Consider the following 13535-nt stretch of genomic DNA (forward strand, 5'->3'; position numbering starts at 1 on the left):
GGCCCTCACCTTGGTCAGGTGGAGCTTCCCGCCAGAGCCCCTGGTGCAGATGATCAGGTGCTTGGAGAAGAGGAAACACTGCCGCTCCCCTTCTTTCTTCAGTGACAGGGACCCCAGGCGGCCCCTGGTGATCTTGCCCTTTTCGGACATGGGCACCTGGATGAGGGAACCTATGGGTGGAGGAGGGAGACCCTGAGCCCCGCTCCCAGAACGGCCCCCACCTCTGACCCAGCTCGGTGGGAATGTGGGGCAGTGGGACGGGCAGGCCTGGTTCCCAGTGGCCGACAGGCCCTCCCTCCGGCTGGATGGTGGGGTGCAGGGGGGACCAGGGAAGGAAGCTCCATGCAGGACCCCTCAGCTCCCCGGCTGGGCTGGGGCCTAGGCAGGCAGAGGATGCGTGAAGGGCACAGCCCCTGTGCTGCAAATGCAGGGTGGGCAGGTCTGCAGGGGGCAGGAGGCTGAACAGGGGTGCCGGGTGGGCAGGATTAACAAGCTGCCAGCCCCCTCTGCCCTGGCAGCCACAGCAGGCGTCACCAGTCAGTTGCTGCGCACCTTGCTGCCGAGCCCAGATAAAGGCCCCGAACCTCAGCAGAGTCGGGAGCCACTACCGGGCAGGCTGGGGCTGGATGACCCCAGTTCCTGTCCCTACACTGGTCCCCGACCCCCAACAGCTGCTCTGCACACCTCCCTTCCCCACATCCTTTGCAGCCCACCGTCCTCGGGGCTGGGGCATTCTGGGTCCCGACTGGCCTGGCACGTGTCCTCCCTTGCCGTGGCCCCCTTCTCTGCCCGAAACCTAGTTCTTAGGGTCAGAGACCTTGGCTCCCTGAATGCCACTCAGCCTGGAAAGCCCCTCCTTCCCCTATCTACCCGTGAACTCCTATTCTTCAAGATGATTCTAGAGCTGCCTCCTCAGGAAGCCCTCCCTGGTCTCAGGTCCAGCCCAGCCCCTCAGGAGGGGAGGGGCCGCCATGGCATGGGGCTGAGGAGCAGACTCCTGGCCTGCAGGGACGCCGGGCACCCCAGGGGAGGGCATCCTTGGGCCCTTCCTGCTTGGGCCCAGTGCGGCTCAGATGGGGCAGGGGGCAGGCCAGGCTGGCACTGGGCCTGGCAGGGAGCAGGGAGGGCCTGGGGCAGGGGCGCAGGGGCCACACACAGGGCTCAGAACAAGACCGCAGGGTTTTCAGAGGCAACTGCACAGGACCAGTGGGTGACCCAGGACTAGAGAGAACTCGGGGTGCCCTCTGAGGAGGGTGGAAGCTGACCCCCCCATAGCATGGGCTCTGAGGTGGCCTCCTGAGCCGGGCAGCCTTAACATTTCCAAGGGAGTCACCCCCAGACAGAACCCCTCCCCGCCCCCACCACTGTGTCTCAGATGTGGCACCCACGGAAAGCTAGGGCTGAAGGGTGGGAAACCCGCCTGTAAGAACCCCGCGATCGGTGATGGCGGCACCGTGGTGGATGATGAGCAAAGGCAGGAGGGACCGGGCCACACCCATGGCCTCTCGGCCAGGCCAGGAACACGCTGTGACTCCCACTGCCAACTGGTATCTATCATCCTCCTCCACCCCTTACCCTCTCTCCCCAGAAAGGACCCGTGGGCATTCGCTGTGACACCATTAGCCTAGGCAAGAGCTGTCTACACCTGGGGGAGGAAACTGAAGCCAGTGTTCTACGCGTCTGTGTTCAGGCACCTGCTGCACTCGCTGTCACACCCCCGGCAGCTCGGGAACACGCCGCAGTCACGCCGGCAGGTTTCGACGCACGGCTGCCAGGCCAGCCGGCAGGGCCCACCTGCGGGGCAGGCGCAGAGGCCGTACCTTGTCTCACGAAAGTCTGGCTGGTGTCGAGGAGGATCTCACAGCCTTCGATAATCATGCGCTCGATGGCCAGGTTTTTCCGGATGTTCTCTGTCTCGCTGACCTCGTCGTGCATTATCCTGGGGACAGGGAGGTCAGAGGGGGGCTGCCCCGCTGCTCAGGGAGGCCCGGCGGGGTCTCTGGCCAGACCTGGGAAGGAAGCCTGGCACCCGATCCTCAGGTGGAGCCTCACTCAGGCGGGGAGCAAGCGGTTACTGAGCCCTGCGGTGTGCTGGGCACTTCACAGGCATGATTCTGCTGTATTCTGACAGCCCCAGGAAGCAGTGTTCTTATTTCAGAGAAGGAAAAGGGGCTTCAGAGGAGGAAGCAGATGGGTCTGATTTGAAGTCCGAAGCACGTGGAATGGAGGTGGGGAGCGAGTGATGGGGCTGCAGGGAGCATCCTTCGCTCGTTTCTCTGCTCCCGTCCTCCCACTACGGGCCTTATTTCCACCCCAGAAAAGCCAAGGATGCCTGCCGCAGGTTTGCGCTCACTGCCCCCCACCCCGTGGCCGTTTCCTGTGTTTGGGGTCAGGAATGTGTTCTGGGGCACCTGGCAATCCAGCTGCTCAGGGGGAGGCTGGCTCCAGGTACGCCCACGGGCTCCGCTGCCCGGGAGGGAGCTGGACACAGCCTGCCCCCCAGTCTGAGGCTGGACACCCGCCCCGTCCAGGCTGGGCTGCCGAACACCCCTCCTCTCCAGGCGGTGGCGCTGTTTACCTGCTTTAAACATGGGCCTTGAGGGGTGGGTTGCCTGCTTTGCTCCTGGTGTTCCCAGGGGCCTTGGGAAGCGGTGATTTCGGGGGGCTCTGCAAACAGACCCCACCCACTCCAGCGAAGCACAAAGCCAGCACCTGCGGCTGACGCCCGAGCCCGGGAGGGCTGGCTAATACGTGTGCTCACCAAACTCTCCCACAGATGGGACCCCGTGCAATCCCAGGCCCAGCAGGTGTGCGCGCGGCCAGCACGACGCCGACCGATGCGCCCAGCCCTCGCCTCCATTCCCCGCCTGTGGGGCGTCGGGGTGAGGAGGGAAGGTGAGAATTCCACATGCCGGCCTCACGCCGGGCACGTGACAGGCACCTGACTGCAGGGCGGTGCTCACACTGCTGTTACCACTGGTGTACGCGTGTTATTGCGAAGGAAAGTCGTACTACCCGTCATTCCCTTGATAATCAGACGGGCACCCAGGGGCTGTCTTCCCAAGGAGCCTGGGCGCTCCCTGCCCCCACCCAGCATGCTCCTCTCAGGAGCCAGGCCCTGGCCGTCCTCCAGGAGGGGCACCGCATGGGACACCCTTCAGGGCGTGTGCCAGCTCCCTGCCGAGGGATGCGGTTTTGGGAGCAGCCAAAGGTGACCACAGCCATTTCTCTTGACGGGGGTGGGAGTTCTGCTGTATGAAAACGAGGTGGTGCCAACGTGGTTGTGCCAGTAGATGCGTGGGAACTGCGGGTTCAGTGGGGCCACCCGAGGCTGGGGTCTGTGCGGGGCCGCGGGGCACCCGGAGCGGCTCGGCTCTGGGTGGGCGGCAGGAGCTCCCGGCCTGTGAGCACGCACCATCCGGGCTCCGCCACCCCTGGGCAGTGGGGGTGGGCCCCTCGCCCCGGCCTGCCCGCCATGCGTGGCTCACCTGGACAGCTCCTCCAGCTTGGACTTGGCGTAGTCCAGGCTGTGACGCTCCACGTGCTCGTGGGGAGTGTGGGCCAGCAGCTCGTGCAGCGTCAGGATGTACCTGGGGATCTGTGGCCGGACAGGCAGGGGGAGGGGGCAGAGGCAGGGATGGGGATAGGGTAGGGCAGGGAGAGAGACCAGTGGTGAGCAGGACAGCGGAGGGGGGCAGGCTGAGGGCGGGAAAGGAGGCAGAGGGCGGTCCTGTCAGCGCCCGGGGCCCCCGGGGCAGGGCCCAGCGGGGACACTGCCTTTCTGGCCTAGGGACTCTTCCAGGGTCTGGCCTGGGACCTGAGCCTGGAGCTAGAGGCCCACCCAACGAGAGGAGGGCATGGGGCTGCTCCGGCTGGGGGGACAGGAGCCCCCGCATTCCCACACTGCCTGCTTGCGGCTGGGGGCTGGTCCTGACCTGGGGCTCCCCCGGCCCGGTGGGCATCCTGGGGGTGGGGGGCGCGCACAGCACCTGGAACATGGGGTAGGTGAGGAAGGTCTCCAGCGTCCTCTCCTCGCAGTCCGGCTTGGCCTCATAGTGCTTGAGCAGCTTGTCGAAGTCACGGTTCTGTTTGCAGTGGGCCAGGATCTGCAGGCTGTACTGATGGTTGCGCACGAACTCCTGGTAGATGTTGAGCATGGGCAGCAGGATGTCGAACAGGTCAGCTGGGAGGAGGGTGGCGGGCTCAGCGGGCAGTGGGCGCCCCACAGGACCTCGGCTCAGCCAGCCCCAGCTCCACCCACAGACCCCGCCTTTGGGAATTTCTGGCACCACGGCCCCATCCAGGCTCTGGGCCGTCAGAACCAGTTTCAGTGACAGGCACTGTGTAGTCTGACACCGTGTGTCGGAGGCTGAGAGAGGATCTGGTGGGTGGGTGCCATGGCCCCGGACCTCTGCAGGACCAGGCCCTGCTCCCCAGCTGCTGGGACTGTGGCCGATGCAGCCACTCTCAGTGGAAGGAAGCGGCCTGGCACCAGGGCCACCCCACCCAGTGCGGGTCTAAGTGGGGAGCGAGGGCTGGCCTCCACCTCAGCGTGGACGCCTCCGAAGGGCCGCCCTAGCTCTGGACGGACGTCCGTGGGGTCGGCTGATGCCTGTGTCACACTTGCGCTGTGCCTCCCCCTCCAGCTCCCCCATGGTGACATGCTGACTCTCCACGAGGCCCTTCTCCCAGTGACCCACCTGTGCGGTAAGTGACCTGAGGTCACAAGGTGAGTCAGCGGCTGGCTGGACCCAGGGCTCCCGAGTCCCCGGTGCAGGGCATCCTGCCACACACCAGGCCCTCCTGGGCCCCTGTCCCTCTGCTGTCCATCTGCGCCCTCCCAGAACCCCCAATGCTGCACCCCCTGGCTCAGATGGGCCCCTCACTGGCTCCACGTCCTGCGTATACAGTATCCTGCCCCCAAAGCCCAACCAATCTCCCCAAGTCTGTTCTTTAACACGTGACGGAGGGGCTGGACCCCCTGGAATCTCTGCTCACAAACGCCATTAAGGCAAATGGGAGCCCTTACGTAGGACACGAACTACCCAGCAGCTGCTGCTCACCACACAGCTATGGGGCCTTCCTAGGGCTGCCTTTCATTTTGACCTGGGAGAAAAGCAGGGGTCTTTGATTTGAGGGAAAAACATGGCCCCTGATAGTCTCCATGGCCAGAGGGCAGGGGGGCTGGAGCGCTGGTCTGGCTTTAGGGTCCCTTCACCTCCCTGAGGGGGTGCCACCAACACTCACCTTTACAGACTGAATTAAGGAAGGGGCGAGGAAGGGGTGGCACCCAGTGTGGGAGGGTGCAGTGCCCAAGGGACCCCGCTTTCTGCTTGGGGTGCTACTGTGGTGCAGCGGCTCCGGGACAGACAGTGTGCCCGGAGCTCTTAACATGTCTGTATCCTTGTTTTGGTCACGCTACTTTTGGAGCCCTCTCCCAAGGGAACACTGCTAATAGGAGAGCACTTCGTGCACAGATACGATTATTTATAATAACAAAAAGCTGGAACAACTTTAAGAGCAAAGGATGGGAGGTGGCTGCAGGACACGGTGCTCCCCGGGCATGGGGCACCGCGGGGCACCAGGAAGTGGGGTTTCAGCACAAGAAAACACTTGTGCTCCAATGCTAAGTAAGGAAAACAAGCCACAGCAAAATTCAGGTTCTATATTCAGCACATTTGCAATTATGCAAAACTGGAAAAAAAATCCCCAAGATCTGTGTGCAGAAAAAAAACTGGAAGAAAACACACTGAAGTGTTTACAGTGGTTATCTTTGGGAAGCAGAGCTCAGCTTGGTATTTTTAAGCCTTTTCTACTTTTCTGGATTCTCAAAATTTCTTAAATGGGTACGTATGTATTATTTTTAAAAGGGAAAAGCAGATAAACTAAAAATATGTCACTTCCTCCTAGAAATACAGCTTTTGCCAACTTGTCTTTCCTCTGAGGGGATCCCTGCTCCCTCTGAGGGGTCCTGTGGGTTCTTCAGGGGCCTGTCCGTCTTACTCTGGAAGGTGCGGGCCCTTCTCAGGCAGGGCCAGGGACTTCTTCAGGGGCTGGCTACTCACCCAGGACCAGTGTGGGCCAGCTGGAGATGCGGGCCTTCAGGCCCTGGTAAAAGATCTGGTGCAAAAACATGATGGTCTCACTGAAAGGGAAAACACAGGGTGAGCTCCAGCCAAGGGCACTGCTGGCCCCCAGGTGTCCCCGCCCAAGGTCCAGAGGAGCAAGGCCTCCGGGCAGAGGGCGGGGCGCTGCTGCCTGGGGACTCAGGCCCCAAACCCCTTTCTCAAGGGGCTATGTGCAAACCCCAACAGTGGGGTGGACTGTATAATCTGTGGGGCCCCGTACAGAATGAATCTGCATCCAGAGCCTCATTACAGCCCAGTAATTCCACTTCTGAGTATTGCCTGAAGAAAACGAAAACATGAATTTGCAAATAGACACACACCCCTGTGTTCACTGCATTATTTACAATAGCCAAGATATGGAAGCAGTTTAAGTGTCCACTGATGGATGAGTGGAGAGAAGATGTGGTATGTACACTTGATGGGACATTACTCAGCCACAAAAAGGAATGAGACCCTGCCCTCTGTGACAGCAGGGACAGACCTAGAGGGCATCAGGCTAAGTGAAATAAGGCAGAGGGAGAAAGGCAAATGTCGTGTCCTCTCTCTTACATGTGGAATCTGAAAAACAAAACAAATGGACAATAAACAGAATAAACAGGTGGCTGCCCCCAGGCAGGGGGTGGGGGCGGTGAGTGACCCAGGTGAAGGGGATTAGGGGGGACAAACTCCCAGCTGTGCAATGAAGAGGCTGTGGGGGGAGGCGCAGCAGAGTGAGGCGTTACTGTCTTTGCAGGGCGGTCGGCAGTGGCTGTGTTTACTGTGGTGAGTGGCTCGTACTGTATGTCTAATCTATGCTGTGCATATGCAAACCATAATACACTGTATGTTAGCTATACTTCAACAAAAATATAGTGATTCACAGAAGAAAAATTTCAAGACTGACAGCAGAATGAGATGCACCCCGGCTCTTCGTGGCCTGGGCCCTACACGCAGGCCGCCAGCAGCTGGCTCCAGAGCAGCCTGAGCCGCCCGGGGTCCCCAGTGCTGAGCTGGTACCTCCCTGAAGTCGCAGGAGAACGGTCCCTCTGGGGTCGTGACACACTGGCTTCTGGACTAGAAGTCCCACCTAACGGCCAAGGTCAGCGTCATTTTGCGGCAAGTCCCCTGCACAGCGACCTGTCTACCTGGGCCCCCTCTGATGAATGGATGAAACATGGACCAATTCTGAGAACCTTGGGAGTGCACGTGAAAAGTGAATCAACAGACCGAAGGGTGCATGAGCGTGCTTAGGGGACGTCCAACCGAGGCGGGAAGAACAGGGCTCACGGGACCCTCAGGGGCTCTTCGGGGAGCCAGGAGGCGCTGGAGGACCCTGGCCTGGCCATGGCGAGACTGCAGCCACTCCACAGGAAACTGCTCAGGAAGCGCCAGGGAGGAGACAGACGTCCTACAACCCAGCATCGCACAGACCTGTAGAGTAGCCTAGTAGGAACACCATAAGCGAGGACTGCAAAACTATACTTCAAAGGTATAAACTGTGAGAATTTCACCTGTGATCTCGCTACTCTGAAATTACCCTTGTTATCCATCTAATTAAAAAAATCTCATTTTGATTTGATTTGCTTAAGAAAAATCATTGTTATTGAGTTGGTTGAACATTTTTCCTATGTGCTGGCCATTTGAATTTCTTTGGGAATTGCCTAGTCATGTCCATTTACAATTTTCTCTCATAATTTTAAATAATGATATATGCTTAATTATTAGTTATTAATTATTAACAATTAATTATACTACCAGTTGATCATTAAGTAATTTTATAATTACATATAATTAAAATATTTTATACATGGGCTTATATATTATAATCTAATAAAAAGTGATTAAATAACATTATTTTTATATTAAGCATATACTATAAAAGACATTTTTGCTCAGCTATTTGCCCCTTGATTGTGTGTGTGTGTGTGTGTGTGTGAGTTTTAAGTGTTTCTATTTTGTCTTATGAGGTGTATGATTTTTTTTCTGCTTTCTGCCTCAGGCATCATGCATTTCCCTGCAATCGCAGATTGCAAACACACCTACATTTTATATTGTTTCATTTTTACACATACTTAGCTAGAGTTTATTTTGGTGTGAGATGTGAATAAGGGTCACAAACCTAACCTTCCTCCACTTTGATCAGCCATTCCCCAAGTCCACTAGTTTGCAAGGCTGTCTTTTTGTTGTCACTAAATGAATAGACCTTCTTACGTCTGCTTCTGGACTTTATATTTCACTTTGATGATGGACTGGTCTATTCAGGCATTATTCTTAGGGCTGTTTTCATTACTTCTAATATATTTATAAACCTTTGTAATATATTTTAATTAAAAAGGGAATGTTGCTTTCATTGCTCTTTTTTCAGAACATTATTATCTATTTGTATGTATTGATTCCTTCAGTTGAATTTTAAAATCATTTTTCTAGGCTGCATTTTGATTGGAATTGTATTATATTTACAGAATATCTTGGGTGAAAATGGCATGCTTATTACAGGAAATCTTCCTATCCAGGATGCAGCCTGCAAGTTTAGAAGGATTATTACAATTTTAAATGGTTTAAATAAGTCAAAAGAAGAGCTCATGATAGATGAACACATATGAAATTCACATTTTAGTGTCCATAAGTAAAGACTTGCTGGAACTCAACCACACCCATTCGTTTATGGACCGCCTACGGCTGCTGAGTTCCAACAGAGACTGTATGGCCCACAGGCTCTAAAATATTGACTAGCTGGCCCTTTACACAGAAAGGCTGCCGAGCCTCAATCCACCGGATGGCATCCCTGAGTTGTGTGGTGTGTGGCCAGGCAGGTGCATTGCATCTCTGTCCACCCCCACAGTGAGCTTACAGTCCAGTGATGGTCCCAGACACAGAGAAGCATCATTTAAGTGTCACAAATGTTATAAAGCGGGGCAGCTCCAGGGCCCTGGGAGCACATGGCAGGCAGCACAAGCCATGGTGGCAAAGGCTGTGGGGGCCGTCAGGGACAGGCGTGAGGAGAGAGGTAGGGGAGAGTCAGAGGGGATTGTCAGGGGGGATGGGGTGGGAGAATGTGCCAGGGAGGGGAGGCCAACCAGCCCGCAGGACACAGATGGGGGGCAGGGATGGGGTGGGCAACCGGCCTGCAGGACACAGATGGGGGGGTCAGGGGGGAGGACAAACTGCCCACAGGACACAGATGGGGGGGATGTTTATTTTGCCCAGTTCCCTCCCCAAAACAGATGTGGCTTGCCCAGGGCCAGTCCACAGCGATGTGGCAGAACCTGGCCTCTGCACTCCCATCCCGCCTCTGCTGCATGCTGCCAGTTACTTGTCGTGGGTCCAAGGGTCTGACCCTTCTCGCTCCCTGCTCCTGCAGACATGCCAACGTGATTGTGGCACGCTGCCCCTGCCCACCCCACGGGGTCTCATCATCCTGCTCAGCCCAGGACTCTGGGCCTCAGAGCAGCATCAAGATACAGACCATCTGCCACGTGGGCAGGATGCCTCTCACTCGGGCAACGCCTGTGGCTCCAGCACAGGATGCTGGGCATGGTGACCATTACAGGGAAACAGCCCAAGTCTGTACGCCTATTGTCTCTGCTGCACAAAGCCCGCTGCAGACGTTGAGTTGGAATATCTTTTCTCCCCCACCCGAGAGGCACCGCTCGACCCCTCCGGAGCTCTGTAGCAGCTTCAGTGAATCTGCGACCTGGGGAGAGGACGTGCGCTTCACAGGAACCCCTTCTTTTGAGCTCCAGCAAATGAAGTTACAGAATTAGCACCAGGTTCCTCCTGGGGCTCAGCCTGCAAGCCTCACGGCAAACCCATGGGAAACAGCTGTGTGCAGAAATGTCTTCTGGTAGGGGCCTGGCAGCCTCTGCCCTTGGCTTGTGAGGCAGACCTCTGAGCTGTGGCTCAGGGCAGAAGCCTGGGGGTTCAAGTCCAGCAGCACCACTCAGTAGGGGAGAAGGCTGGGCTCACAGCCAGGGGGAAGATTCCCCACTGTGCAGCGGGGAGAGGGAGTGCACACTGAGACCCTCCCTGTAACTAGCTGCAGCAGGGAGCAGGGAGAAGGGTAAGGAGGACGGGGCTGGTGGAGGGGATTCCAGCCATCACCTAGCAGGGCGGGAGGGGAGAGCAGGGGCCTCAACATGGAGCAGAGCTGGGTTAAAGTCGCAGCCCATCCAAGCCTGCTGCCTTTCTCTGAGCACATCCCCCAGCCTCTCTGGGGTCCAGCTTCCTGGGGCAGCTCGGAGCACTGGACACCACACAGGCCAGCTGCTCACGGAAAGCCAGGCACAAAGCAAGCCCCACAAAACCACCACCGTGATGTGAGCGTCAGACACTCGGTCGTGTAAAGTATGGGTGGGGTTGTTGGGAGAATGAAAAAAATCCCAGCTGTTCCCTACAGAGCACAGAGGTTAAAGTGAAGCTTCTGCTGCTCTCAGCTGCCCGCACAGTGGGGTGAGGACGACCACAGGCAGTCTTCTAGCACCTTCTGCCCTGTCCCGGGCTCAGGCAAAGAGATGAAGCCGGCCGCGTCAGGTCAGCATCCATTAGATAAGAGCCACTGACTTTTCCTCTTTATAAGGGAAGAAAATGGAGTGAAATACATTGGTTTCTGGTGTTGAGGCAGCCTTGCATTCCTGGGATACATTCCACTTGGTTGTGACGTATTATCCTTTTTATATGTTGCTGGATTTGATGGCATTTCTTATCTTTGATAAGATATGACAGTATTGGTCCCTCTCGCATTATGCTGTGCATCTGGCATTAGAGAAACGCTGGCCTCCTGGGATGAGCTGGGAGGTGCTCCCTCCACATTAGACGCGAATTCGGTTCCCCGCTGTGGGGCTCGACCCTCATGATAACGTCTGACTCTGGCCCAGCACGTGGCACGGGCGCTGGGCAAGAGGCTCTCACGAACTCCCTAGTTGACTCTCCAACACCTGTGAGAAGCAGGTCCCACTTGTGGGTCAGAGGGGAGGCCTTCAGGATTGACCAGGCTGCCAGGGCCAACAGCTGCAGGGACGGGCGGTGGCACCTGTGCCCCTCGGGGGAGGGCACCCAGGCTCTGCGGTGGCACGGCGGGGCACTGTGCAGGAGAAGGCCTTTCATTCTCAGTTAAAGATGCCTGATCCGATCTGCGTGGTCGTTAAAATACAAGAATATAAACCCATGTGATTTTTTTCAAGCAACTTCTGAATAAATGCTGTGAGTGGGCATGAGTCTTTCAACCAAAGGAACCCAGAAAAGATCAAAGAAGCCGAGCAGAACCACGGAAAGCTTAAGCCCAAAGGACACGTGATCTCTTAGTGGTCATGGTAAGTGGCCACTAGAGTCTGCGACTGTGGCCCCGGATGCAAGAAAACCTCCGACACAGAACTACAGCCATGCTTCCTGGCCAGGGTCTCCACAGGGACGCGGCCAAGGCCCTGGGGCAGGCAGCAGCCCACAGCTGCGGGGTGGGCCCCGCACCCGTGCTCAGGCCGGACAGAGCCCAGCTGAGCCGCCCGCGGTTTTTCAGGAGGGAACAGCTCCTTCCCGCTCTTCAGCCAAACCCCAGGCCTCTGAGTCTGGAAGACCAGGCGCAGTTCCCGAGGTGATGGTACCTGGCTTCACAAAAAGATAATACCCATTTTCTTTGTTTTAGTAAGCGAACAAAAGCATTTATTGAATATTTAGAAACTGTGTTTAACACATATGCTAAAAAGCAATCTTGTAAGGCCCAGTGAGTCAGTTTCTAGACGTCCTCCTGAGGCCAAAAGCTGGTCCCACCGTTCCCGTGCCCCAACTCTGATGTGTCGTCCACGCCACTGCCAGCCCTGTCCCCGCCCGGTGGCCTCCGCCGTCCTAGCGCCGTCCCTGGCCTGGGCCACAGGCCCACGTCTGCCCCCTGCCGCCCTCTTACTTCCTCCCGGGTGTCGGTGCCTCAGGCCCCTTTACTCGCCACGCCAGGGTGCAGGGAGGCGGCGCTGGGCCTGAAGGCCTGTGCAGGTGCTCTGGAGGGCAGGGGGACCAGAGAGGGGACAGGACGACGGGTATGCTGACAGGAATGCAGACGAGGGCGCATCAGGGGCCCCGACCGCCTGCCCGGCTCCCCGGGGACAGCTGTGTGCACACGGCCCCTGCTTGTCTGTGCGCCTGGCACTCACCTAGTTTACCTGGTTTTACTGCCCACCGAGACGCCCATTTATTTCAACCACTTCCTAAGAAAATACTCTTAGAAAGAGGTCGACAGCAGAAGAGCAGGCTCAGCTCGGCCTTCTGAGGGACCCCCGGCCCCACATGAGCGCCGGAGTCACCACGTGGGAAAAGCTACTGCTTTGTAGGGTCCCTGAGGGCGCGCCCAGCAGGCCTCTCGGGGCCTGACCTGGTCGTGAGCCTGGCCTCAGGTCCGCCATGACGGCATCAGGGTGGAGGAGGGGGCGCGTGAGCTTTCTGCGGCTCCATTTATAACTCAAACAACTAAACCAGAGTCTCTCGACTTGGCCACGACTGCCCTCTGGGCAACGCGAGTCTTTGCTGGGGGGCATCCTGTGCACGTAGGGCGTCCAGCGGCGTCCCCAGCCTCTGCCCCCTAATGCCAGTAGCAGCCCCCAACCCCTGCCGCGTCGTGACAAGCAAGAACGTCCCGGAACATTGCCAAATGTCCCCTGGGGGCCAGACTGCGCCCTGAGAACCGCTGCTTCAGACGAAACCCGCAGAGGCCTCCGTTTACACTGGCGCACCCCGGCCACAGCTGGGCACCCCCGTTCTGCCGCACCCGCACCCTCACCTGCACGCGGCGGGTGGGAGGAGGGCCCGCAGGTCGAGTGCCCTCGGCGCCGGCGTCCCCCCCCCCCACCGGGGGCCCCGCTCACCTGTTCAGGAAGATGCTGCTCACCGCCCCCCACCGGGGGCCCCCGCTCACCTGTTCAGGAAGATGCTGCTCACCCCCCCCCACCGGGGGTCCCGCTCACCTGTTCAGGAAGATGCTGCTCACCGCCCCCCACCGGGGGCCCCCCGCTCACCTGTTCAGGAAGATGCTGCTCACCCCCCCCCCCCCCCCGGGCCCCCCCCACCTGTTCAGGAAGATGCTGCTCACGTCGTCGTGCGTGATGGGCGGCTTCTTGGAGCTGGCGGCCATGCGCAGCGGGCGCAGGAAGTTGTTGACGAGGATGTGGAGCTGCTGCACGTACTCGGCCTCCGCCTCCAGCATGCTGAACACCACCTGGTTGCGCTTCCGCATGCTGTCGGCGTGCGGCGAGCGCACGTAGTCCTGGATGATGCTCTTCCACTTGCGCCGGCACAGCCAGCCCCGCAGGAAGCTCTGCACCTGCGCGAACCGCGGGGCTCCTGGGGGCGCCGGGCCAAGCGCACCTCCCGAGCTTTGCGGGAGATGCAGATACCCGGGCCCGCCCAGACCTCTGCCTTTCCACAGGGCCCCCATTCGCCCTTGGG

The 13535-nt window shown here is 58.3% G+C and overlaps 1 protein-coding gene across 10 annotated transcripts in view; it reads right to left on the minus strand.

Moving 5' to 3' along the window:
• Nucleotides 1-13535, minus strand: part of RASGRF1 (Ras protein specific guanine nucleotide releasing factor 1) — a 123335-nt gene that overhangs the window by 38925 nt on the left and 70875 nt on the right. For 9 of the 10 annotated variants that reach the window (XR_012127224.1, XM_073227262.1, XM_073227261.1 and 6 more), the window contains 6 exons: nucleotides 13157-13410; nucleotides 6066-6145; nucleotides 3990-4183; nucleotides 3489-3598; nucleotides 1821-1939; nucleotides 10-170 (listed from right to left, as the gene is read on the minus strand). Coding sequence is in view for 9 of the 10 variants with exons in the window: in XM_073227262.1 (XP_073083363.1) it covers nucleotides 10-170; nucleotides 1821-1939; nucleotides 3489-3598; nucleotides 3990-4183; nucleotides 6066-6145; nucleotides 13157-13410 (918 nt within the window). In the remaining variant the exon portion in view is untranslated. Of the gene's footprint in view, nucleotides 1-9; nucleotides 171-1820; nucleotides 1940-3488; nucleotides 3599-3989; nucleotides 4184-6065; nucleotides 6146-12955; nucleotides 12981-13156; nucleotides 13411-13535 lie in introns of those variants that run through there. The other variant, XM_073227263.1, reaches the window with a different exon arrangement.

This window comes from Manis javanica, chromosome 18 (assembly GCF_040802235.1).
Source record: "Manis javanica isolate MJ-LG chromosome 18, MJ_LKY, whole genome shotgun sequence".
In the NCBI taxonomy this organism is placed as follows: domain Eukaryota; kingdom Metazoa; phylum Chordata; class Mammalia; order Pholidota; family Manidae; genus Manis; species Manis javanica.